The 26,918-nt window shown below is 54.6% G+C and overlaps 1 protein-coding gene across 5 annotated transcripts; it reads right to left on the bottom strand.

Moving 5' to 3' along the window:
* Positions 1-9,862: 9,862 nt before the first annotated feature.
* TNFRSF13C (TNF receptor superfamily member 13C) lies at positions 9,863-26,127 on the bottom strand. 5 transcript variants are annotated; one of them, XM_065045854.1, is made up of 7 exons: positions 25,930-26,127; positions 24,010-24,160; positions 23,790-23,898; positions 23,546-23,587; positions 15,026-15,215; positions 14,317-14,553; positions 9,863-12,704 (listed from the first exon to the last, which is right to left on the bottom strand). In XM_065045854.1, the coding sequence occupies exons 5-7, from the start codon at positions 15,162-15,164 to the stop codon at positions 12,394-12,396; spliced, it is 687 nt and encodes a 228-aa protein (XP_064901926.1). In that variant the 5' UTR covers positions 15,165-15,215; positions 23,546-23,587; positions 23,790-23,898; positions 24,010-24,160; positions 25,930-26,127; the 3' UTR covers positions 9,863-12,393. The 5 variants fall into 5 exon arrangements, with proteins under 5 accessions (XP_064901926.1, XP_064901916.1, XP_064901936.1 ...); XM_065045844.1 differs by having other exon boundaries at positions 23,546-23,898; XM_065045864.1 differs by lacking the exon at positions 23,790-23,898.
* Between the last annotated feature and the right edge of the window lie 791 nt (positions 26,128-26,918).

The following is a 26,918-nucleotide window of genomic DNA, read 5'->3' as shown; positions in this document are numbered from 1 at the left end:
TGCCTGGTTCTGTCAGCCATTGCCCCCCCTCTGCACCTGGCTTGTCTCCTGCTGTTTTTCTCTCTCTCTGGGTATGAGATGTCAGAAGGATTAGCCCCAAATCTCCCCTGGGTACTGCAGCTTGCCCCCTGCTCATCTCTTGTGGTCACCTTGGAAGATCTGTCCCCTCCAAACCGAGTGTCAGCCGCAAAGGCGACCGCAGTAGAAATTGCACCCTTGAAATGTTGGGTGTGGGCAGACACCAAGCTCCATTGTCACTATTCATGAACAGAGCCTTTAAAATGTCCTGGCCCAGTGACCAGCTTGTGTCACCACTGGAAGAGAGGGTTGTGGTGCTCGCAGAGCCAGCCGGGCTGTGCCAGGGCAGGGGGAGATGCTCAGGCAGAGTGGAGGCTCCAAACCCTCTGAGGTTTCTTGCGGTTCCTGATGGAGGCGGGAGGTGTAGCCAGACACAACCCATAAAACATGGTGCCCAGGCAGGCTCACCCAAGCTGTGCCAGCACCATAATCACGAGGGACTCATGATGATAAATGGCACTGTGTTCCAGGAAGATCACGTTCCCTTTGGGGTCGTTGGTGTCAAACACTGTCGTACTGTGTTACATCTTCTCCGTGGCCTTGCTGGCAGCAGATGCAAATCTCATGGTCTTTCCTGGCATACCTCATCTCCTTCACACAAGGGCTCAGCGAGGTCGTGCCTGCCCCTGCCGCTCCAGAGCCAGCTCTGCCACCCTGTAGCCCTGTGTCTGAGCACTCCAGACGGACGCAGTTTTCCTGCTGCCCATTTTCCCCATGTACCCATCCACCTCAGCAGTCTGCCTCTGTCACTGTCAGGGTGGTCACCTTCATCCCCACTGTCCTGGTAGAGACCCCATGCTGCTCTGACGTGCAGCACCTCTGCAGCAGGACTGCCTTGCCACAGGGCTTTTAATGAGAAGTTAATTGCAGGTGACACTGCCCAAGCGGAGATCTCTCCTGGGCCTCCGGTCTGTGGCAGCACTTGGCGGGATGGAGATCAAGAAGAGGGAGCATCGGTGCTGCCAGTAAATGTGCTCCAAGACAGGCAGCGAGGCATCTTTATTCCCTCTTGACCCATTTAAAGCAAGTGCTGGTGACTAAGGATGCCGAGAGGAGGATAAAAATACCTCCCACATGTTCCCTAGGAGGCCAGGGACAGAAATAGGGGTGCCATCACCTCTCCAGAGAGCAGCTGGGGCCACCCAGTATTTTGCAGTCCCAAAGGTGGAATCCCTCAGTACCTCTCATGGCAAACATGACCACATGTGATGGTTTTACACTAAAGGAGGGAATATTCAGACTACACATGAGGAAGAAATTTTTTACAATGCGGATGGTGAAGCACTGGCACGGATTGCCCAGAGGGGTGGTAGATGCCCCATCCCTGGAGACATTCAAGGCCAGGATGGACAGGGCTCTGAGCAACCTTGCCCCGCTGCCTCCCTCCTTGTCTCCATCCCACTGCACCTGACAAAGAGGGGCAGCCCTGGGTTAGCGGCAGGGCAAGGTCTGGGGTGGCAGCCGGGATCTGGCGCTGCCTTCCTGGCCCCTCTGTGTTGCATTTTACACTTGGAATGGGCTCCTCACACCAGTGCTCTGCAAGCAAGATGCTGGAGACCTGGTGCCTGCGAATTTATTTCCTATTCTTTAGGTCACGCAGACTCCTGCTGCTTTATTAAACCTCAGAAAACATCTTTTGCAGGCAGCCACAATATTGAATGAACCCAGTTTCTTAGCAAGTGAAAAGGTCTTAAACCAAGCAAACAGACCACAGCAGATACCCCGGGCACTTTACTACAACTGGCAGTTCAGGGTGGAGGAAGAACCCACGCAGGAGGATGCTGTGGTCTTCAGGCAGGCTGCTCAGGCTCATAAACAGCAGCAGGTCTCCTCACATGAGGGAGCACAGAGAGTGGCCTCACAGGGAGATAACTGCTTTCCCTCCCTGGTGGGTGCAGACCCCACTGGTCAGCATGGGAACGAGGGTTGGTGTGGGGCCAGGAATGATCGCTGAGGCTCCTGGGTTCAAGAAGGTGGCCCTCAGCCCTTGTGTGGTTTGTGAATAATTTGTCCATAAAAAGCCGGAACAAAGGGGCAAGTTACAGCAAGGAGTCTGCAAGCTCAAGGTCTTCCTCCCTTTCCTTTTGGCACAGGGTCCCTGTCAGGAATAGAAAAGGTTTGTAAAGGAGAGAACAAACAGGCCTCTCCTGTCCACAGCTTTCATAGACTGATATATCTCCAGAATCTGGGTGAGCATTAGCAGGAGGCTGAATGTCAAGGCAGAGGTTTGTAGGCACTTGTTGGTGGCACAGCATGTTGGTTGGGCACCACCAGGAACCCAAATGTTGCTGTCCCTGAAGGACTTGTTCACTTAATATATCCACCCAGATGTACCAGCAGACTGTGTGGTCTTAATGCTAGTGAGGCTGTAAGTCTCCTGGAGTGTCAGAGTTACTGGGAGAGCAGTATATGCTGAAATAGGCAGTCCTCCTTACTAAATCTGTAATTCCAGCTCTGGCTATATTTTCATCTTTCTAATAATAAGTGCAAATAGAGTAAGAATGAATCACAGGCTACAGGCTTCGGGGTTTTTTTTTTTCCCCCTCCTTTCTCTGTGAATCCATCATGTGCAGGAGAGGGGCTGGAGCAGAAAAGGAGCTCAGACCTGGGCAAGATCCTCTCTCAAGCAAGTCTAAACCCATGTGCTTGCACTTCTGAGTGGTGTCAATCCCAACCAGGAGCCAGCAAACCCTCCCACTCCTATTAACTTCACCATGTCATCCCACCAGCCTAACACCCCTGCCTGAGAACGTTTCCTTTCAGGACACTCCTGGCCTGTTCCCAAACCAGCGGACCTGTCCCATTCCCATCTGCATCCCAGGGCTCGTACATCCGCACATCTGGATTTGCCTGCTAGGAATTTTTTTGCTTTGTTGCAAGGACCTTTTGCAAATGTTAATGCTTTCCTTTCGCTGGAGAGCTCTTCAGCTGATCTGCCAGAACGCATTTCACACGCTTCTCCTAAAATTATGCCCTTTGCTTTTCCCAGCGTTCAAGCTGAAGCAGAGCCCAGCGTGCCGGCGGCATGGAGGAGAGCAGCTTGCCGGCTGCATGCAGCTCCGGGGGTGGCAGAGTGAGGGGTTAAGCATGGCCCAAGTGAGCATCAGTGGCTGGTGCCTCGGCAGAGGTGGGAGGGCTGGGAAAGACCTGTGGGGTGAGAGCAAGGGTCTGTGCTGGGCCTTGTGGGTGCCCTCAGTGGGAGAGGTGGGGGGATCAGAGCATCCCTTGAAGCAAGACAGGTTTCAACACTTGCTCTTCAATGGCGCACATAAGCCTGTGTTCAAAGTTCATCACCTTTTAGGCATGAGAACTTCATAGAATCATAGAATCATTTTGGTTGGAAGAGACCCTTAAGATCATCCAGTCCAACTGTTAGTAGCTCTGGCACTAAACTATGTCCCTAAGAACCTCATCTCCACGTCTTTTAAACACCTCCAGGGCTGGTGACTCAACCACTTCCCTGGGCAGCCTGTTTCAATGCTTGACAAGCCTTTCCATGAAGAATTTTTTCCTAATATCCAACCTAAACCTCTCCTGGCACAACCTGAGGCCATTTCTTCTTGTCCTATTGCTTGCTACTTGGGAGAAGAGACCAACACCCTCCATGCTACAACCTCCTTTCAGGTAGTTGTAGACACAATAAGGTCTCCCCTCAGCCTCCTTTTCTCCAGGCTGAACAGCCCCAGTTCCCTCAGCTGCTTTTTCTCCAGACCCCTCACCAGCTTCGTTGCCCTTCTCTGAACTCTCTCCAGCACCTTGATGTCTTTCCTGTATTGAGGACCCAAAACTGAACACAGTATTTGAGGTGCAGCCTCACCAGTGCCTGGGTTTGGGCTGAAAGCACAGTATGAGCTAAAGATAAGCTGCTCTTAACACCTCCCAGGCCAGCAGTTTCCCCTCATTTCTCTCCACTGGAGCCCACTGGACTGTACACACTCCTGGCACAGTCTTCAGCCATCTCTGGCATTGCCACTGCTGCCCTCTGGGCTGGGAGCAGGGACAGGGGATGTGCCCCAGTCAGTCCCTTCAATTGAGTGGGCGAGAGGTGTCAGGTGGATGGTTGATCCCACGGAAAGTGACCCCCAGTGACAAGGGGGTCTCTCCTGAGCATGGGGTCAGTGTCCAGTTGGTTGTGGTGGACACCCACCATCACAGGGAGGTGGTGTTTAGGTGGGGCCCTTTGCTGCTGCCCCCCATCAGGGCTGGGATGGGGCTCAGGTGGGCAGGGGAGTGCTGGGGACAGGTCAGCAGGGCTCCTGAAGAGCTGGCCCGGCACACACCCCGCTGGTCTCCAAGTCCCTGGAAAGGGCCATCAGCAGTCCCCTGGCGCAACGCACCCATGCAAGCGGGCATCACCTCCCACCATCCATACCTCCCACCATGTACTCCCTGCATCCCTCCAAATCTCCTTCATCCCCTGCACCCCTGCATCCACTGCATCCTCCTGCATGCCCTGCATCCCTCACCTCCTACTATGTGCCCCACACCCCTCTGCATCCCCCCAAACCCTCTGCATCCCCCTGAATCCCACAAATCCCCTTCAGCTTTCCTTTCCCCACACCCCACCACAGTCTCTATAACCTCCCACATCCCCACATTGCCCTCACACCAGACATGTATGCAGATTATGAGGAGTTTACAATTACCCCCCAGCCACTCCAAACTTTAAACAAGGACATTCAGGGTTTACCCTCTGCTGGCAGGAGCCTCCCCAAATATCTGTGTTGGGAAATGCCGTGGGGGGATCCAGATTCAGCCCTGCTACTGGCCCTCCCTGGCTGATGCTGACAGTAAGCAGCAAGTCATGACTATCGTCTCTGCGGTTAGAGCTGATTAAATACAACTCAAATGACTCACTGGGGAATTTTTATTTTATTTTTTTTTAATAACTCACGGTGTCACTACAGGGCATGAAGTTTGCTTCGCTGAGTTTGTTTCCCTGTTTCCTTGTGGAGATAAATAATTGAGGAGCTGAATAGCAAACCAGAAACTCAGAGCGACCATTGCAGGGAGTGCGCTGGGAAATGTGTCACCCCAGCGTAATTCATAGATTTCATTTTTATATTAGTGGTGACTGGGGGGGAGCAGAGACAAGAACAAATTTTGCCATAGGGGAGTAAGGGGGCCAGGCCTGGGGGGCTGGGGGGTGCTCTGTGGGGGACTTAGGAGAGGGATGACAGGTCTCTTGTGCCTCCTCATCCTAATCCGCTGCTACAGCCCTTTCTGTCCCCCTGCAATAGGGTTGCCCAGCGTAAAAATGATGCTCCTTCTTGTTTGCAATGCAAAGTGCTTTCAGCATCTCCCACTGCAAATAAGCCAGGATGACCCTCAAGGGAGGGCTATGATGGCCACGAGGGACCAGCAAAGGTGACCAGCTATGGCCGTCTCTTCCATGCCTGTCCTTTGCCCCTGCTTTGCTCCAGGGAAGGGGACTGAACCCCCTCCACAAGGGCTGTGGCCCTTGGAGGGCACCTCTGGGGGTACTCGCCAGATCTCACCCTTGGGGATGCCCATAGAGAAGGTGAACCTCTTAGCTAAGAACAGCATGAAAATAAATAAATAAATAAATAAATAAATAAATAAATAATTCAAATACTTGAATTTACACAATACCCAAATTTACCAGTGCTACGCTTAGAGCACCTGCTTTAAAATTACCCGAACTTCACGAAGGAAATAACAGCCTTGGAAATTCTTACCAAAAATATTATTACTATCAAAGAACAAGAATTGCAGGGGTTTTTGAAGAAGACGAAGATGCTCTTTTGCATGTCACCCCCACTGTAAACTCCTATTTAAACTGCCATCCTGAGCTTGGTTTCGGCCACAGCATTTGGCTGCAGGTGCCTGCATCCCAGAGTTTCGCTGTTCCGCGAAATGCTGGTGCTTCTCAAATCAGGAAGCAGCATCTGGGTAGCGGGACCCAGTCAGACTTCAACCCCTGCAACCCTCTCAGGGAAGGAAACGAGAAAGACATCTGCATTATTGAAACCTTTCAGACTGCGGCGGGGGGAAAGGATTGGGGAATCTCCTGAAAAATCCCACCTGCTCTTCCCTGCCTGCAGCCTTCCTCCCAATGTGCCTCCCACGGCTGTCACCCAAACCTTTGTGCTCTCTCATTGATCCGGGCTCAGAATAGCTCCTGTCAGCAGCTGATGAGCTGTGGCTGGCTGACACCAGAGCCAATGGATGAAGGACATGGGGCCTCGACCCTGCTACACCCTGCTGCCAGTGACCCCCCTGCTCCTGCACTCCTCCACTGCACCCCAGGCTCCCAGCACAGCCCCATGCTTGGAGAAAGGGGTAAAAAAGGGGGAAGTAACGTAAAGTGGGTAGAAGAGGGGAGGATGCAATGCGAGCTTGTAGCAGAGTGGGCTGTGCCATGTGCTCCAGCTCCAGCACTGACCACCTCACCACCTGGCTGATCCCTCTGGGGGGTCCCAAAAGCGGACCCTCACTTTTGAGGGTCTTCTACATCTCATGTCCACTTTCAGAGCCCTTTGGGAACAAGCGCAATGGCGCAGGCAACCTCCCGGCAGGAGAAGAGCCCTGCATCCCTGGGACATGTCCCCAGTGGTGGGGGGTCAGTCTCTGTCATGGTGGCACCTTGAAAGGAGTGCAGAGGTTGTCCCCGTGCAATCTGCCTGTCACTGGCAATCACTTCAGGTGTCAGACGAGGTTTGTGTCACTCGGCAGGGATGACCCTGCCTCGCTAGCTAGGACCAAGACAAAGAGTGGGTTTAAAATGACTCTACTTGCTGTGGGAGTGGGGAAAGTCAGCCCCCTAAAGCCCAGGGCATGTGCAGGTTTGCCTTACGCCTGTCTTGGGGCCCCCTCTTGGACCATGCCTGGAGCAGGGTCAGGCTGATGCCATGGCATGAAGCTGAGCATCCTTTTCCGTGAGGCTGAGCATCCTCCTCCACAAGGCTGAGCATCGTCCCTGTCCAGCATGTCCTTGTCCCTGCATCCTAACGGTGCAATGGGGGGTGAAGATCTAGGCACCCCTGAGAGCACTTGGGGCAGCTGCTGGGGACAGGATGGGGGTTTCCCTTATCCCTGTCATGTGTCCCCCTGGCCCTGGGTGCACCCACAGCCTGGCAGGTGGCTTTGGAGGCAGGTGGAATTGCCCTGGGGCTTGGGTAAGGGGTAGGACAAAAGGGTTTCAGGGTTGTTGGCTCTAGATGGGGTTTCTCTGGGGAGGTGAAGCTGAGAGCATTGTGGTCCTTTCCTAACTGCTTTGGTCCTTAAGATCAGGTTTTGGGTGCTTCCCTGCCAGCCTCAGAGTGATGGCCTTGCTCTGTGGTGCTGGGGAATGTATGGGGCTGTCCCTTCGGCTCCTGAAAACAGGGGTAGCCCTTTCTGCCAGGGGACCTGCTGCCTGCTCACCCCAGCCCCTCGGGGTGGTTTTTGGCTGTCCCCCCACCCTTATCCCCCTGGGAAATGGCTCACTAAACACAGCCAGCAAAGCGGGGAGCAGTGGGGGTGGCCCCAGGGGAGACCATTGGCCCATGAAGGCAGTAAGGAAACCCCCTTCGCAGTGGGCACCTGGGCAGGCACCGTGCCCCCTCCCACTGCTCCCCCAGCACCCTAAAACACCTGGAGATGGGGAGGAGGGGAGAAGGTGGCTAGTGCTGCATCTCAGCATCTCCCCAGTGTGCCTGTGGACTGAAGTGATCCTGACAGTCAGCGAAGGAAACGGAGGCTGATTGAAGCCGAGTGGTTTTTTGTTTTTTTTTTTTTTTAAATCCTTCCTTAAGTGCTAACACCATCTGGCTCCCCCAACTCTGTCAGCGCTTCCAGTCCCCAGGCAGCTTCGCTGTTCCTAATTACTGTCATTAGGCAGTGGGTAGCGATTAGGGAGGGATGCTGATGAGCGGCATCAGGAAGGCTGCGGTCCCCTGGCAGCCTCACACAGGGGAGCGAGCGGCCTCTTCTCCCCAGCCCAGAGCGTTTTCTAGCTGGGGAGCTTGGTGGGTAGCACGGTGATTTGGTTTTTGGTAGAAGCTGATGGGGAAGGGGGTGCAGGTTGGCAGGTCTGAGCACCGGGGTGTCCCCAGGGAGGCCTGGTGCCACTGGAGATGGGCTGCTCCAGGGAAGGGTGCAATGGTAGAGGTGCTCTGTGCTTCTGGAGGTGGGGGAAGGAGAAGCACCTCGCTGCATCCCACCCTGTCCTGCTTCTGGTAGTCTCACTGCTCCATGCCTGTCCTGCCCATAGGTGTCCAGCTACCAGAAGTTGTGTCTCCTGAGCAGCACAGAATCCATAGTGATGGTCTCCATGGCCAGACCCACCAACTGCCATTTATCCTGGGCAGCCCAGAGGCCATGGTGATGGGCTGAATGGCCGGACAGAGTCAGGCCATGCTCTCACCCTTCTGTTTAGCCAAAACAGGGCTGGTCACCAGCCCACCTAGCCCTCCCCAGCTCCCCTTGCTGCATTTGGGCATTCACCCTCCCATGCAGGTCCCCTGCAGCACTGCAGCCATGCAGGCTGGCATGCAGTGCAGTGTCTCTGCCACCTCATGGCAGGTGCCCCAGGCCTGCTAGTCTCTCTTTTTCACCCATGGTCTCCCACAGGTGTCCCTCAGTGCTCACAGGGACTTCCACGTGTCCCTCTGCAGTGTCTGGCACTGGGAAGCAGGTGGTGGGGAAGGCTCCTGTGAGGTGGGATGAGGTCCATGCCCCATGAGTGGACAATGGGGTGGCCATGCAGCAAGTGGGGGGATCAGAGGCTGTACCCAGAGGTGGGTGGTCCCTGTTGGATCTTGGCCATTGGAGTGTTGCTTTGTGCATGGGATAAAATGGTGCTCACCTTACTCTGTCTGAGGTCCAGCACCCAGAGAGAGCCTGTGAAAGGGCAAGCTGGTTCTGAGGGTGTCTGTAGGGGTGTTTTGGGCTGGAGTAGCAGGGCTCATGGGTGAACTGTCAAGAGACTAAACTAGTGGGTGAACCAGCAATGGCAGGAGAGAGGAGAAAGTGAGGGAGAAGCGCCCAAGTGGGGAGGCTGATGGAGCAAAGCCAAGCACTTTGAAGGCTGTGGAGTCTTCAGGTTTGACAGACGTGACTAGTGGTTGCAGGAGAAGACCCTTAACCAGGGTACCCCTGATGCCTACCCTCCCTGTGCCACTATGTATGTTGGCCAGCTGGCTCCTGCCTTTAGGACTAGGGATGAAAACCACCCCCATCCCTAGGGACACCAAGGCTTCCATCCTTCCTTCCATTCCTTCATTGGTGAGATTGCAGGAACTCCAATACCTCTGTGACCTTTGTCATTGTGGGGTCAGTGGAGTGGAAATGGCTAGGGATACACCTGAGGTGGTTTTGCAGTGGGGAAAGTTTTAGCCCCAGCTCCTTCCTCCTGCCCTGAGATTTCCTCAGGCTTTCCCCTGGCTCTCCCCAAAACCCCGTGCCCCTGCGGCAGGTGAAGCCTGGCCTCGGCAGCCTTTCTAGGCAGTTGTGCAGGCACCAGGCCAGGGAGGAAGCACAGCCTCTGCCTCACAGGGGGAAGTGAGAAACTGCCGTGGAAAGCCAAAGACAGGAAACACGCCCCAAAAAAACCCACTTGCCCTGCTCCACATCCCATCAGCCAGCTCCTGGGGCGGCTGTGGGAGGGATGGAGGTGACCGGGCTCAGCTGGTCCCCAGCCATGGAGATGACCATGTGCAAGGGACATGCTGGTGAGGCTGGTGCAGAGGGAACCTCTCCAGCTCAAGGCCCCCAGGATCATCATGGTGGAGACCCCTGAAACCAGAGGAATGGGGACCCCATACAGACCCCTGAGCATGAATTCATAATGGATTCACTTTATTATTTCATTTTTACAATCATATTTTTTGTCTCACTGCAGACAAGATGGACAACCCCCTGTGTGGTACCTAGGGATGGAGAAGTGTGCACAGAGGGGATTGTGAATCCCCCCCAGGCCCAGGCAGGAGGGGGTCACTGTCCCACTACATGGGCAGTGAGGCAGACAGGACACATAGAAGACACCCCACACACCATAACAGAGAGGGGCACTCGACAGCTGAGGAATCCAATGTGGATTGAAATGCTGCTTCTGCGGATTGCAGATGCTGGCCACTTGTGGTAGAGGAGACACCTGGCTGAAGCTCTAGCAGAAATGAGAGCAGAAGCCCTTACTTGAGCAGAAAGAGGGGCTTTTTCAACAAGATTTGTACATGAGTTTCTTTTTCAAATTGCCACGCTGGTCGAGGTGGGCAACTCATCTGCAGGGCTGAGACACTGTGGTAACCAGGTGGGAAGCAAGAGAGGAGCTTGACAGTCCTGTTCTCTTTCCCTCTCATCCCCATCTCCTGTGGAGCAGGTTGCTCTGCATCCCACAAGAAGCCCTTCTTCCAGCACCAAAATGTGCTCTGGCCTGGCTTCAGCTCCTTTCCCTACTCCAGATGCACCAAGGTTGCTCGAAGTCACTTCACAGGGCCGGGTGAGGAGCATGGGGATGAAGAGATGCCTGATTCATGCCACACAGACGCTTCTGCTTGCGCAGCATGGCTGCTGTGGATAAATGGGAACCCAGTGCTCCACAGCTCCTGACAAAAAGCCATGGGTGCCTGGAGCCCCAGAGTACAGTTGCTGGGCATGTGGACCAGCCCCTCCACCTTCCTCAGCTTCGAGGCTGAGCTGGGAACCCCTCCCATTTTGAGTCAGGTGAAGACTCACCTCCACCATCACGATTAGGTCTCGGAGAGGAGTTGTGGTGAGGAATTTGGGCCTTGGCACCTGTGGCACCTCCTGGGGTTCCCTTTATGGGATGGATGCCATGAGCTCAGTTCTAGCACCATGGCAGGAGAGAAGAGGGAGGGTCACCCTTCGACAGCAGTGTCTGGTCCTTCAGCCCCAGAGAGAGCTCAGGCTTGGGCAGTGGTCACCTCCCAGTCATCAGAGGGACCAGTGGGTGACTCCGTCATGAGCTGGTAGCCCTTAATGGCCCACTGGTACTTAGCAGCAGTGCTCCACACCTTGCTTGGCCACTGCTCCTCAGTTCCTGAAGCCTCCTGGGCAAGGAGACCACCTTGCTGAAGGAAGAGGTCTGCCAGGTTGCCACCAAGATGGAACTTCATCCTTCACACTTCTAATTGCCTAACCAGCCACTCTAGGGCTGGCAGAGTTTCCCACCCAAGCCTTTGGCCAGGATCTGTTCAGCCAGGGGGATCGGCTGCTGTAATTACTTGGGAACAGCAATCTCACACTAATGAGTTCGTTTGCAAGGCAGAGCCCTTCCTGTGCAGCAAAACCACTCACGGGAGGGTGAACAAGACCATCTACACAGAGATGCCTTGGACCAGCATTGCTGGCCAGGTCTGGAGCACAGGCAGAGCCTTGAAGACACTCACATAAATTAAGTCATCTCGCCTACACTCGCATCACTCCTTGCCTGGTTCTGTGCAGCGTGGAAACATCCATCACCGGGAGCCCTGTCATCTCAAGTGACACACAGTATATCTGCAGCCACTGTGAGCTGAAGTGACAGTTGTTTAGAACCGTAATGACAAGCTCATGGAGCTCCTCTAGACCAGCAGTCTCCATTGCCTGCCCCTGGTCCTGCCTGACTTCACTGATTGTAGGTCAGCACAAAGACAGACTTTTTTTTTCCCCTTTTCCCTCCCTCACTCCCTGCTTGTGAAGGCAGACTAATTTCCCATCCCCTGGGTCCCCGGCTGTGGAGGGGGTTCCCATGACCGCCAGTGCATGCCTGCCACTGCGTGAGAGGCCCAAAGGGAGGAGAGACCTGGATATTATGGCATGCAGAAGATGGGGGGACAGGACTGTGAATGGAGCAGATGCTGGATGCGCCTTGCTCCGTATGGCCCCAAGCCTCCTTTTATTGAGGTCAGTAGCAAAAATCGAGCTAATGGCAGCAGTGTGGGACTTGATCTCAGTGTAACTCCCTGGTGCTTTATCCATCGTCCTTTTCTCCCCGTTTCTGCTGTTCCAGCCCCATGTTCCCAGGAATCGCCCATCCAGCAGCAAACCCGTCCTGGCACAATGGCAGCCCCCGCCATGCTCAGTCCTCACCGGCTGCATCTCCTCTGCCTCCTCCTGACAGCACGGCCGTGGCAGCTGTCGACAACTCGGCGTGATCCGCTTTGGCTTCCTCCAGTGCTTACAGGAGTAACGTGGGACTCAACGCAAATGGGGAAGTGGAAAACGGCAGTCATCCTAGAAGGCTGATATTTCTTGAGGCAAAACCCAGTCCTCAGCCATCTCACATCCATGCAAGGCTTTGCTCACCTCCAGGACAGTCTCTGGGCATCTGCAGGGAGCAACTGGAGTCCTACAGTCCCATTCCTCCCACTCTCAGGCTCTGTCCTCGCCAGTGCAGTTCTGGGTGGTTTTTGTGGTGACCAGGGCTGTGGCCCCCAGCTCGGTGGCAGGCAGTGGGAAGCCATGGTTGCACTCCTCATGTCGGGGGTACACGGCAGAGAGCAGGACGATATCACCATTAGGATCGCCCTGGCAGCACGGTCTTCGCTTTGACCCAGCATTCCCAGGTGGCCCTGGCATCTTCAGGCTTCCATTGAGATTCAGGCACAGGGCAGCATCTCCTTCCAGCATGACAGTGTCCTGGCAACCCAGACTGGACAGGGGGCCAGTAGCATCCACATTTGCTGAACGGGGAAAGAAAAGGGGGTTATGTGGCTCACAGAGTGGGACCAGGTATGTCACAGGCAGAGCGTCCCATCCCTGGGGACACACAGCAGCGAGACAGGTCTGGCACAGGAGGAGCCTGCAAGGTCACCACCATGCTGCTCCTGCTGCAAGCTCCCCCTGCTTACAACTGATGGCATTTCCCCCTAAAAAGCAATCGGAAAAGGCAGAAAGTCGCACTTGCACTTCGAGCCCTCTTGCTAAACCCTGCCAGCGGCAGAACAGCCCGGCCCTTGGTGGCTCACCCTCCTCGACCGCCTCCTGCTTAAAAATAGACTTGTTTACACACTTCGAACGTAGGCGCGTGCTGCCTGCCCCAAGCCTCCTGAGCCTTTCCACGCATCCAGTGCCGCAGCAGTGGGTTTGCTGGGGTGCAGCCTGGGGGAACAGGGAGCAGGGCGTGTGGCAGCGTAGTAGCTGAAGGCTGCCTCTGATGCTCTCTGCCATGGTCAGACCTCTCTTGTGGTTGAATTTTCCCTTCTCTTTCGTTCTTGGTATTTTTCCCAGGCGTGTGCATCATGGGCCGTCATAGCTGCACTCAGTTCAGTGGAAAGGCCCCAGGTAACGTCCCCCACAGTGTGAGTCACCCGGCCAGCACCACTGCTGGTGTGCAGCAAGCCAGGGTGTGGGGAACAGCTGACCCTGGCCCTGCCACCCCAAGGGCCCCCACCTGGGTTGTGGGGCTGTGGTGGGTGCCAGCATCCCTGAAGCAGTCCCTCATGGGGGTCCTAGGGAGCCATATGCCATGCCTGAGGATGGGGAGTGGTGAAGCCAGATGACACCACTTCCAAGAAAAGTGGCCAGGGTTGAAACAGCGCCAGGGCAGGGGTCCCCAGTGAAAGAACCAGCCACCCAGCCTATGGCTGACACCCCGATAAGATGGGCCATCACGGGGCACCATGGCCTCCTCCCCCTGGAAATACCCTACCAGGAAAGGCTCAGCCCTGTCCCTCACCCCCCAGCCAAATTTTTGATGCCTTTGGGGATAACCCTGCGCCATGCTTTGGTGTCCTGCCAACAGGGCTGGCCCTGACACTGTCAGCACCTTTGGGGGGCACATTGGAGGGTGCCAGGCATCCCAAATGGCAATGTCAGGCTGGGCAGTCAACAAGGGACCCCTATTTGCAGTGCCACAGGGCAAGGCTCCCTCTGGAGCCATCCACAGGTGTCCACCACCATCCCTGCAGCTGCTGCTCCATCTATGGCTCTCTGGATACTGGGCGAGAGGGACAGGCAACTTGCCAGTTCTCTGCACATGTCCCCTCTGGAGAGGGGACAATGCCAGTGAGTGTTTTAAACAAGTGAAGGCATGGGGAGACCCAGCAAAGGGAGAGACAGTTCAGTGGGTTGCACTGGGAGCCAGGTGCAGGTGTGGGTTGCCAGGGGACACAGGACACCATCACACGGGGGGACTCAGCCGCCTAGAAATGCCCCAGGATGCCCATGGAGCTCGAGTCAAGGTGGAGGAGCTGGTCTCAACAAAAACATGTCTTGGCAAAGCTGGTGGCAAGTAATACACTCTACCCCAGGAGCCTTGGGATGCTGTGACAGGGAGAGCAAGAGGTCCCCTACCTTCAGTCTCCTTGTCCACTGCCTTCCTCTTCCTCCTCTGCTTGCCCGCCTTGCAGGCCAGGAAGCCCCAGAGAGCGGCGAGAACCAGGATGAATCCCACCATGGCCGGGACCCCAAAGATCAGGAGGGTGCTGGGCAGGTTCACCGAGGGGAGGGTGGGCTCCTGGGCAGAAGTGGGGGCCGCACGGGTGGGCTCTGCTGTGGGGTGAGATGCCGGTGGTGTCAGGAGGGGAAGGGCTGGGGTGAGGGAAGGAGGACAACAGCATTACCCACCTACCTGTCCAGCCTTGGGACTGCGGTGGTGGGGAAGAAGAGTGGCCCTTCACAGCTCCCCACCCACTGCCTGCAATGAACTGTCCCCCTGCCTGGTGGGACCCTCATCCCACCCACTGTTGTTCCCAGATGGTGGGATATGGGGGCATCCTGCTCTTCCCATGGTCACCCGTGGGGCAGGCTGTGACCCCCACACCGGGTTGGATCATCCATCTTCTCCCTGCACCGTGTTGCCCTAACTGGAACTGGCTGCCCTCTTCCTCCCTCCTCTTCCTCCCCCAGGTGAAGGCAGCGTTCCATCCTCAGTTGCCACCTCCATCACCATCTGCAGAAGAAGGTCACCTCCACCTGCCCACCCGTGGGGTGCACCAGCCCCCTTGGCCCACCACTGCCCAGCCCCTGGGAACTTGGTCCTTGGCCACCATCATCCCCTTACTTGTGTGGTCCTTCAACAAGTCGGAGCACTCAACGCAGAGCTTGGTCAGGGTGTCAAAGCACTGGGAGGAGAGGCAAGAGGAGGCATCTTTTCCTGACGACGACATGTCTGAGTGGGAGCGCGAGCCCAGCTCCCGCATGGCGCAGCAGGGAAGGGGCCGCCCGAGTGTGAAATCGCAGCGCCCCGGGGCCTGAGCAGAGGGAGACACAGTCTGTCAAGCTGCGTAGTCGGCTCCCTTGGGGCTTGCGATCGCTGCGCTTTACCCTGGGGCGGATCTTCACTGGGGAGGAGGAGAGAGAGCGCCCAAGCCCTACCCCTGACTGCTTGTACAACGCGCCCTCAGACTACCCCTCTCCTTCAAAATATGCTTCCAAAATCCCCATAGCTCCCACATGTCCCAGCCACGCAGCACCCTGTGCCCAGTGGCATGGCTCCTCAGCCCAGTGGTGTCATCTCCTCGGCCCTGGCCCTTCCCCAGCCCACCTGTACATCGCGCCCAGCCCAGACATGTCCCCCAGCCAGAACACTCCCTCGATGGAACACAAAAAGCCCCCTTAATGTCATCTGGTGCCTACAGGAGGTTTTCTTATGCCCAGGTCTTTACAAGACCTTGTCCAAGGGCCATGGATCTGTCTTGGATGGAAAATTCAGAAAAGAAACAGAGAAAAACAGAGGCACTCATGCTTCCCCTTTCAAAAGCTCCTACTGCCCCCAGGACACAGCCTGTTAGCGATTGCTGCATGGGAAGACCATCTGGTGTGTGGCCTCCATCACCTAGTTCTCTTCATCCTCTCCATCCTGTATCTAGACTCTTGGCAAGGACCCTCCTGGCCTCTCAGCACCACATCCTGTTCCTCCAGGATTCAGATCTGGGTCTGCTCAATGACTGTCCAGGGCATGGACAATGCAGGTCACACTAAGCAAGTTTGGTTCCCATACCCTTCAAAGGGACTGTATAAACCCTTAATGGTCTCAGGTGTTCCTGCTCATGAGAAACCTTCTGTCACTAGTACCCACATGTCAAAGCCCAGTGCCTAAGATCTGAAGTGGGTAAGTGACGGATTTCAGTGCTGCAGGTTGGCTCTTCTCTGTCCTTACCAAGTAAAAGTCACATCTCTTCCACTCACTGTCCTGGACCAAGGCTGGGAGGGGAGGAGGAGAAAAGCCATGGGATGCTCTGGTTCAAGGTGACAGAGTACCAGTTGTCCCCATTGGGCAACTGAGCTCACCTAAGCTCAGCAGAGGACTTGGTCCATGGATACACCTGCCCCTCTCCAATGGCTTTTGGGCACCCCACTCCCTGAAGCCTTGGATGGGATGTGGGTGCCAGCTCCCCATGCTGGGTTGCAGCCCAGGCATGGCTCCCCAGTGTCCCATGTCCCACAGGGCAGGAGCCAACCTATGGCAGTGCCCTCCAGGCCCCCTGGCCACATCTCTATCCCTATTGGCAGCATCCCTGCAGGGTGGCTTGCACCAGGGCAGTGCCAAAGCAGCCCCAGCACCATCTCAACCCTTCCTGCCAAGCACCATGGGGCTCTGGGCAAGTGAAAGTCCCAGCCAAAACTGGTCTCTGCCCACCGCTTCCACGCCTGCCCCAATTTCACTTCCCTTTCCAGCCATCATGCCCAGTGACCCACTCCCTCACCCGTCGCACACGTGCACATGTGCCAGGGAGCACCCTGCCTGCTGTGCTACACCAGCAGGGATGTCTGTGCTGGTGAGGATGGCTGTGCCAAGCCCAGAGGGCTGCAGGCTCCTTTGAGGAGCTGCGGGAGCCTGTCCACCATTCCTGCACCTGTGACTCTGTTATTGACCCTCTGTCTTAGTCAAAGTAAAACTCCATGACTGAGCAGGGGCACACCAGGCACTTCCCTCTCTCAGCGTGACCATGAGCTCCAAAGCCACAGCGGCATGGCCAGCTTGGCACCCTCTGCCTCAATGCTTGTGCTAAACAGGTGCCCGCCGGGGGAGGACATCTCTCTGAATCCCACCTCACCCAGCTCCCCGCCTCTCATGCACGCTGGCTGAGGGCCAGGGCTGCAGTACAGGTGTAGGAGCAGGAGGGACATGCGTACACCAGGAGCAGCTCTGGGGGGCCAGAGAGCTGTGCCACGGTGCTGTGCACTGCAACATAGCAGGCTGAGCGGTCAGGAGAAAAGCCCAGGCTTACTCCACTCCACAACAGAGAGCCCCGAGTTTGAGAGGGCACCCAGAGTCCTCACTGTCCCCAGTAGGCAGCTTGGAGAAGTGCAAGGGTAGGGCCCAGGGAGCAGAAAACATCTTGCCTTGTGGGCTGGCAGGCTGAAGCCGTACACAGAGGCAGAGGACCCCACAAAACAGCCACTGCTCCGTCAGGACACTTGCCCCAGAAACAACTCTGTGCTGCAAAGGCTTTGCTGGTCCTCTTGCCCCAGGGGGCTTTACACCTGCTGGTCTCCTTGTCCCACCTCCCTTTTTTCCTCCATCATCCCCCTCTCACCCACCTCTCTGTAATCCCCCCACTATGCTTTCCCCACATCAGTGGTCTCTTGGTGACCCACAGCCCCTATTCCCGTGGGCCCCGCTGTAGCACTGTCACCCCGCCCCTCTCCCCCCCTCAGGAAAAACGTCACAGCATCTGCTCTACCATGCTCACAGATTAACTCTGTGACCCCTCCAGTCAAATATACACACCAGGGAAAGCCCACACTGAGTAGATATGTGTTGCATTTGAAGTGGAGGGTGAGATTTACAATCGAGCTCAGGAGGTGATGGCTCCTGTTTTGGTACCTGGGGTGAAAACCTGAAGCTGCAAATGCATAGTGGGGAGCCCAGGGATGTCCTCCTGCAAACAAAGTTCTCCCACGTCCTGGTACATGGAAGGATATCTCAGCTGCATCAGTGCGATTGATCTTGCCCTATTCCCCCCATTTTCTGAGCCCTCTTTATCCTCCTTTACGGCTTTTCCACGCTCCCTTCCCAGCCTGTCCACATCCTCCTGGGCCGAGAAAATTATGTTTGATTTCACACATGATAACGCTTACTCACAGAGAAAATCACTGCTGACTTCCCCAGTGGCTCTCACACATGTGTCTGCCCACCAGCACGGCCCAGGCTGCCCAGCTGGCTCTGGACATCAGCCATGCGCCTTTTCCCCTCCCTCATCTTTGTCTCCCGTGCCCTTCGTAACGGGTGCTGATCATTTTTGGAGCAACAAAACTTAAAACACGGTGAGCAGTTTGAACTGCTTGCATCTAAGAGCTGAATACGCTTGATAATAATACAAATGCATAATTAAAGAGCAGAAAAAATTACTCACTGGATAGGGAAATGTGCTTTTCTTATCTCCTCTGCAGGGAAACAAAAGCCCCAGGAGCCTGGGACTCTGGCTAACTGAGCGCTTTTATTAAGCAAATAAACCAGCACAGATATCAAATGAGCTATTTAAAAATTGTATCTTAATCCTGGAGTCAGAGAGCTCAATTTCCAGCGCTGCTTGCTCCAACCATGCACGGGGAGGGCTGGTTTCAGCTGAGGTCGGCTCCTGGGATCCTCATGGGGACCGGGCAGCTTCGGTGATCCCAGGAGCAGGGAGGGACAGTGGTGACATGTGAGTGCTCATGCACACATGAGTGACTGGACTCGTGTGAGTGGTTCCTCTGGGGTCGGGTGGTTGAAGTGACTCACGCACGCGCTTGCAGAACCACCCATAGCAGAAAATATCCACCGAAAGTTCACCTTGTGCTCATGTGCACCGGAAACCCAAAGGCTTGTCAATCAGAAAAGCCGTGAGGTGTTTATCAAGCAGACCCGGTTACGTTGGGACAAATACCTTGCAGGACGCACCCAACAACCTGCAAATGCCTTGGCACAGCCTGATGCCTGTCGCACCCCAATGATGCTGCTGGAAGCCTTTGGCTGAAGCCAATTCCCAAAGCACATTTGGCATCTCACTCCTGTGCCCCTTCCCAGCGCCCTTGTGCCAGCTGGTGGGAAGCATCTCTTCTTGCAATATCCCAGCACAGCTCTGAGGAGCTGGTTTTTTTTAGGATTCCGGCACAAACCTCCTCATCGGGATCCACTGGGATGCCCTAGCACAGCACAGCCTCCCCCTTGCTCTGCCTTCTCAATGCCAGCCAGGCCGAGGACAGAACCTGGGAAGATTTTAGGAATAAGGTGAGAAACTGAAAGCTTCAAGAGATTCACCACAACACTAAGCCCCAGACCCCTCTGTAGGTGCTCTGCTTCTTACCAAGGGGTTTTGTGGTGCTGCTCAGACACCTGCATGGGGAGTTCAGCACAGGGGAGTGCCCCGGTGCCACTGACTCTGCTGAACATCATTCATCTCCCCACTTCTTATTTGGAGCTGTGCTCATCCATGAGGTTAAGGAAAAACAAACAGGTGTCCTTGGCTTCCTCTGCAAGCAGGCTTGGACCCCTTCAGGGATGATGTTGAACATCCACATTAGGCTTCCGTGATGGGTTGCCCTTAGAAGACCCCTCTGGGGTTGCAGAGGGAGGGTGGTGGGTCAGCACTGCCTGGGCTCAAGCTTCCTCTGCCCATTCCTTCTCCAGAGTGCCAGGGCAGGACATCGCAGAATGGAGGACAAGGGGCAACTTCCCCATCCTCAATCCCACCCTGGGGCACCTGAGCCCTTGACCTCCTCTGCCAGGAGCAGGCGGTATGGGGGGAGTTTGGGCTGTTTGCAGACAGTGTGCTGGCTGCTCTTGTTGCTCTGCAGAGCGTGGTGGGACTCTCCCAGTGAGGCTTGGGTCCCCAGATGCTGCCTGGGCCCCACCATGTCAAAAGCGACACATCGTTATTTGAGCTCTTCTCCCTGGATGTTCTCACAAGCAAATCCCCCTGTCCACTCTGCCTGCAGCCAGAATGCTGCCTCTATCCCCAGCCTAAGGATGGATGGGAGCTTGTAATGTCCCCCATGGGTGACCAGGGGGAGGCCAAGTGCACTGTGTTGAGTCCCACCACTATGCTCTTGGGGCATGAATCTCCAGCCAACACGACTCCAGAACCAAAATCAAAGTCTGCTTAAGGAGAGGGTCTGTCTCCCTTTGAGCCCTCACCCTTTGCAGTGTGCTCCAGCAGCAAGGGGACAGGAAACCACTTCAGTCAGCCTACAAGTCAAAACCAAACTCAGCAGCCCCCATTGCACTTTGCATAGTGCTTTGTTGCAATGAACTGCTGGCAGGAGAGCTGCAGCTCCAGCTCATGTGCGGGAATGGTTTGGTGAATACTTACGAACAAGGAGGCAACCTAAGAAAGTACAAAGGTGCTTGCAAGTGATTCCAACACAGAATAAATTACATTTATCTGAAGTATGCATTTGCTTCAATTTACTCTGCTGCCTGCTGTACAACCAACCCTGTCCCTGTACGCAAATAACGCCTCAGTGACCCCCAAAACTGCAGCCCAGCCTCAGCACGGTGGCTCTGCAGCCATGCTCTTTGCACTGGTGACGGAAGCCATCCTAATGGAGGTTCTCAAAACCAGTAGCATGCCAGGATAACTTAAAGCACAGCTCCAATGGGGAATGGAACACAAAAAACCCCACCCCAAACTCCAGTGGCACGTGCAGATCGCCACTGCCTGAACAGAAGGAAGGGAGCAGGAAGCTGCATGGTTTCCAGTATTAACTACTGCTCTAGAAATGGGTTGCTGAGCTGACTTCTGTGGCTTCACTGTAGCCTCCCAGGACCTTGAGCCAGGGCAGGAGTGGTAGGTGCAACACCATGCTTCCTCACCCCCACCACTCGGGAGCTCTGACTTTTCTGTTTGTCACTGCTGGATGATGCCCTGCAAGTGGCTTCACTGAGGGAGTGCGGGTACTTTGAGTGAAGGCTGCTTGGCCCATCAGATGCCAAACTCAATCTGTTTTCAGCCCTGTGACATTGAGAGGGACTGCGGTACTGGAGGAGGAACAAGTGCCACGCCTTGGGACATGAGCAAAGCCCCAGTCTGTTGTGAGAAGCAAGGAAGCATGTTTCCATTGAGCCAAAGCAAGGCCCACAGCCACCATGCTGTCAGCCTACCCTTTTCTCCCTCTCTAACCAGAGCACCTCTGTGCTGACAGCATTTCATTAGTCTGCATCACCAGATTGGGCAGTACCCTCACACCACTCCACAGCTTCCCACAGACCTTTGGGTACAGTGCCGGTGTAAAAAGGCCAGGGTGATTTCATTTGCACAGGTTCGAGTGCAGAATGACATTATGAATTTCCATGGCTGTGTTAAGAGCGTGATGAAGAGCCAACAGGCAGATTTGGCCCCTGCTGCTCCTCTCCTGTCTGGCATATGGGCACAATGCCTTGGCCATCTTGCCAAAGCCCAGAGGAGCAACAGGGGAGCGATGCATCAGGTGAGGAAAGGGATGATGAGGAGCTGCCATGGATGCAGGGCTGGGGAGGTGGAGAGGGACTGGCAGCAACCCTGTGGGCAAAGTCCACCGATTCCCTTTCAAAGGGATGGGCCTTCCTACAGCTTGCAGGAGCTCCCTCTGCAACAGCCCCCCCTGGCATCTGAGCCTTAAAGGCACTGGCTGGAAGAAGGATGAATTACCCCAGCACGGGCTGCCACGGGAAGGGAGATGCTGGGTGGGTGAATGGTACAGCTGAGGCAGACAAACATAATCCCCCCTCCATGATCTTTTCCCCATTTCCCAGCTCAGTGAGAGCAGCCGTGGGGGAGCTCCTGCCCTCTGCCACAGCCCATCGAGTGGCTGCCCGTCCATCCCCAGGGAACACAGCCTGGCCTGCTCACACTGGCCTTCCCCCTCGACACTGCACGCACAGCACTGCACGGGGCTGGACCACCAGAGGATGCAGGCAGGGTTCCGCAGGACCATGTGGCAACACAGCATCTCCCATCGCCCAGCCTAAAAACACACGAGAGGCTGAGGGCAGATAAAGCTTTATACCCCTAATAATCTTGTCTCAAAGCTAGATAACTAGGACTGTAAATCCCTGGTGATAATCACAGACACCATGCCTGCAAGCCTCTCCCTCGGACCATTCATTTGGCTTGATGATGCTTTAAAGAGACATTTAATGAGGATAATCTGATTCAAATCCCCTCTGCTTTTGGGCAGCAGAGCAATTCAGTCCCCCTCAAACTACTTCTTCCTCCATGACTCTCTTTATTTCCCCTTCTCACATGAATCACTCTGGGGTTTCCTTTGCTTTTTGCATTACTATTTCGATTCTTTGATATGACCACTGCAATCAAGATTTTCTCCCTTTAGAATCTAATTAGTGTGAAATCAGACTTGCTTTTTACTCACAGCCTTGTGGTAATAGAACGCTGGCCTATGCTTCAGCTCTCACTTTGGGTGCAGGGAACATTGCAGCCTGCTTAAAAAAGTTCCCTCTTTACCTGATTCAATCAGAACCACTTACAGGAGATCCACACACATTTCAAGCTTGGCAAGAAGAGTCAAGCTTTGGGAAGGGGGGGAAGGTCTCAATCACACTCAGCTTTCAGCACAGAGCAGATGGTGAACATACCGCTTCTATAATTTATAGGACACCATCAGTATGTATTAGTCCCATGCAGTGGCTGAGCTCAGCCAAACCATGGCTCATGCACAGGCAGAGGGAACTCGGGCAGGTGATGCTCCATGTGCAACCTGGGCAAGAAGGGCCAGGCTCTGGAGAAAGCACACGCTTCACGTTTCATCTCCTTCATAACACAGAGGATGCAGTGCAGCAGCCCTGACCCTGGAGGGGTTTTCTCTTCCCCACAGGCTGGGCAAACACTTTCCAGCCTGCAAACTTGTGCTCAAACTAGGTCAGTATTATGCAACATCTGTGCACAAGCAACTCCCTTTCCTTTCTTTCCCCTTCCCTTCCCCGGAACCAGCTCACCCAGCAGCACAATGGATGCTAGGGCAGGTGTTGAGGGTTTGTTTGCACTTCTCCAGGGCCACCACACTGGCACAGATTGCGGGGTGTCACAAAGCCCAAGAAGGATGTGTACCACCACCACAGCTCTATTTCCACAGTGCCTAAGCCCCCCTGCCCCTGCCTTTCACCTGGACACACACACCTGCTGCTTGGAACAGCCAGGTGAGGATACCAGGGAGGCGTGAAGGACCTGTAGATGACATCAGGAGGGAGAATTGCTCAGGATGGCCAAGTCAGGTTATAATGAAGGAGAAACAGGACAGAAAAGATCAAAAGGGGACATCAGGTAGTAAAAAAACTCCCTGCAGAGCAAGGTGAAGGCAGCTCCAGCCCCATCTCTGAGGCAGCAGAGCTTTCAGCCCTCTGCATGGCTCAAATGGAGCCCTGGAGACGTGCAAGATCGAGCATTTAGAGGTGCACTGTGTGTGGACACAGAGAGACACCGCGCTATCCCAGGGCTTCCCCAGCTCCAGTGAGTTTGATCCTCTGCTGCTCGGCATAAGAGCACGAGGCACTGAGTCACCCCTCAGCCCCACAGGGAAATGAGGATTAATTAGTTGATGCTGGCACATTGCTTTGAAGAGAGGTGTTCCACTGCAGCACGAGCCACAGGTTGTTACGTACCAAGCTGAGTCAAACGCAGCTCTGGCTTCACATCTGTCATCTCTGGAAGAGCAAGAAAAGGAAATATAACAGTGGAGGGAAAAAAAAAAAAGAACGTTCGCACTGGGGCGATGCCAACGCTGCTGTCAAACCTAGGAGAGCAGCCAGCACGGAGGTTCAGGAGAGCTTTGAGCTGACCGGAGCAACAGCGACAGTGCCTCAAGGGCTGCCCACCCTCAGCAAACACCCAAGGTGCTACACCAACCTGAGCGCTGCGATGACACAGGCAGCAGTGTGGGAGCAAGGCAGCTCTGGTCGCAGCATGGCAACATCACCCTGTCACCGCAGGATGGGCACAGAGTGGGCCTGGAGAGCTTCCATGGGGAGACAGGAAAGGAAAATACTACATCCTGCCAGAAAACAGGGGAAGCCTCTGTAGCGTGTTTAGTGCTAGCTGGGCTTTTTAGGTTTTTCCAAGTGCTCACCATTGTGCCTCTGCCTCACTTCTGCACGTGGGCCGCTCTAGAGGATGATGCTTCAGCTGGTCCTGGCACAGATTGTTGCAGCGCTGAGAAGGTGGCAGGATCCAAATGACATTGGAACAGACTACCCAGGGAACTGGTTGAGTCACCATCCCTGGAGGTGTTTAAAAGACGCATCGATGAGCTTTTTTGGGACACGGTTTAAAGGTGGACTTAATAGTGCCAGGTTAACGGTTGGACTTGATCTTAAAGGTCTTTTTCAACCAAAACAATTCCCTGGTTCTACGACAGAGCAGCCCCTGTGCCAGGTTTCATAAGGGGAGGTGGCTTCTCTCTTTGTTTTTGTCCTCACCCCACCTCGGTGCTCTTTCCCCTGACGTGTAGAGCCCCCAGGGCTCTCGCACCCAGCCTGCAGCTGCACCTGGGCCGGTGGTGGGGACACAGCCTGCGCGTATGTAAAACACGTCTCTCGTCACACACCGCTGCCTTCCCTCTGCGAAGGAGGCGGCAGGGCGCGGGGGCGGGCAAGGCCCCTTTCCTCGCTCCTCACTGAACACCCCACCACCACGACAGCCCGAGGGGGATGAGGGATGTCAGCATGGCGGCACATGTCAGCTCCAGCAGAAGGAGCCCGTGGCAAGGGAAACGTGGCCCAGCACGGGCCGGGAGCCCACACCACTCAGCCGCCAAGGAGTCAGAGCAAGTCACATCACTCCTGAGTCCCCTGCGCCCAACCTCTCACACACACCGGGTTCTTCGCAGCCAAGACAGCCCCTCCAGCGCAGAGCCCACCCGAGGGGATGCCGTCCTGCCTAGCATCGTATTAATATTTAACAGTGAGGAAGAGATCCAGAGACTTTGATTTCTCCCACCAGCCAATTCAAGGATAATTGCACTGCACAGGGAGTTTCAGCGTTTCAGAGGGTGGTTTTGCTCCAGTTTGCAACAAAACCCAACCATGCCGCAACGCCCCACGAGAAGGATCACAGCCCAGTTTTAGGCAGCCTTCCTGCAGCAGAGGCAGGCGGGTAAGAGGCACAAAACACAGCCAATCTCAGGAGATGCCCAGCAGGCAGGTCCCACCAAACCCTTCTCCCCAGAACTTAAGTAAAAATCAAACTCTGAAAATTAGGAAAAAAAAAAATTGGTTTATTCTGTTTGCACCCAATTCCAGATTTGCGGCCCCAATGCAATGTCAATTTGTCCTTATCACACCCCTCCAGCGGAGGCAGAGTGAGTGAGGCACAGTGAATTTTAACACACGTGCCCAGGGTCATGCAAGAAATCAGCCACGGAGGCGAAACAAGCCCAGCGTTTCTGGCTCTCAGCTCTGGGCTGTGCCCGTGATTGCTTTCTCTTGCATATAAATCACTTTTCCCCACCAGTGAAGGACAGCTGGTCACTGAATGGAAAGTGGCAGTTGTTCAGCAGCCCACAGCAACACTGCACACCAGCTTAGGGTGGGAAGTGGAGAACACTCAACGTGCAGAGGAGACTGCCAGGGGATCTGGGCCAGCTGAATGGAGACAGAGCAGCTGGAATCTGGCCAGCCCAGTGCTCCTGCAAAATCAAGACAAGTTAAAAACCCCACAGCAGAAACAACTCCCTTGCTTGTGCCAGCAGAGCAGGTACCTCAGCTGTGGCTCTGCAGGTCAGCTGCAGGCACAGAGCAGAGATATCCCACCCGCTGTGGACAGTGGTCACGGTGAGAGGTAACAAGCAGCTCCTCCAGTGCAACCACAGCTGCTGGGCACCACCACCCACATAACCCAGCCAGCCTCTCTGAACTACAGGTCTTGGCAAGCAGAGACGGCCAGTTTCAACCAGTCCCCAAAGCAAATATTAGAGGTGGTCTTGAATCTAAAGCTCTACCACCAGTTTCAAGGTTTGAAGGGACAGATAAATACCAAGGGCTGGACTTACCTCTAATCTATGTTCCAGGACAGAGAGATCTTTTATAATACTATAGGCTCCATATCAGTACACAGACTTCCTCTCCTGTTATATACACTGAGTGTATCATGTCTTATCATGCTTAAAAGTTGGTCCAATTTAACTTCTGGTGTGGCAAAGCCGGCAAAAAAACAACTTCCCTTGGAAAACCTGTGCTAGCAGAGAGCTATAATCCCAACACGTAATTCTAAAAAAGCTGATTTGTGCCAAAACCTATTACAGAGCACGCCCGTGAGCAGCTTGGCTGGCAGGCTGAGGATACAAAATCTTCAAGTGACTGGAGTGAAGGTAAAACCCTGTGGTTCAAACTGCAGTAGCAGAAAAGACCCTATGACAGCCGCATTCAATTCCATCCCCCCCTAAAAAGCACTGCATGCCTGAAGCTTACACCAGTACAACTTGTAGAAGGTCTTCTACGCTAATTAAACCGCTTTTACACTAATTTTGCTGACATGGCTGACAAACAAAAACACGTCCACAAATTGAAACAGTCAAACCAGCAATGCTCATGGGTACTTTTGCCACAGAAAGGGGGATTTCTCTTTGTGAATCTCCACAGGGGTAGCGAACTGAGGCAACAGAGAGAGGAAGAGGAAGCAAGTAACTCCAAAATATTTCTGTTAGTTTAGATTTCAGCCAGCTTTGGCAAGCTCTTCCACGATGTTTAAACACAACAGAACCTGAGTCACCAGCCTTAATTCAGCTTCAGGCCTTCCATGCCTCTGATCCCAATCCAAGTACTGCTTTCACAAGACCTTTATCAAGCATTAGTCCTGGCTACTCCATCCAAATGAAAGATAATCCTTAGCTGCCTTGCCTTCTGTGGTAGGGCCAGCATTATGGCCTGTCTAAACTAATAGCTGACAGTTCCTAGAGGTATTTACATAGTTGAAGCTGTAGCTTTAGATGTGTCCCAACTACTTTCCTTTGTAAAACATGATGGACCTGAGACACAGTGT

This window comes from Columba livia, chromosome 1 (assembly GCF_036013475.1).
Source record: "Columba livia isolate bColLiv1 breed racing homer chromosome 1, bColLiv1.pat.W.v2, whole genome shotgun sequence".
Taxonomy (NCBI): domain Eukaryota; kingdom Metazoa; phylum Chordata; class Aves; order Columbiformes; family Columbidae; genus Columba; species Columba livia.
This window is presented reverse-complemented; position numbering and strand designations above follow the sequence as displayed.

Bases quoted from the DNA above. Each gene is read 5' to 3' on its own strand.
- TNFRSF13C (XM_065045844.1), bottom strand. From the start codon at position 15,164: ATGCGGGAGCTGGGCTCGCGCTCCCACTCAGACATGTCGTCGTCAGGA. The intron at 14,554-15,025 runs GTAAGGGGATGA...CCCTCACCCCAG, and splicing joins CTTGTTGAAGGACCACACAA to CCCTTCCCCTCCTGACACCA. The intron at 12,705-14,316 runs GTAGGGGACCTC...TTCCCCGTTCAG, and splicing joins AGTGGACAAGGAGACTGAAG to CAAATGTGGATGCTACTGGC.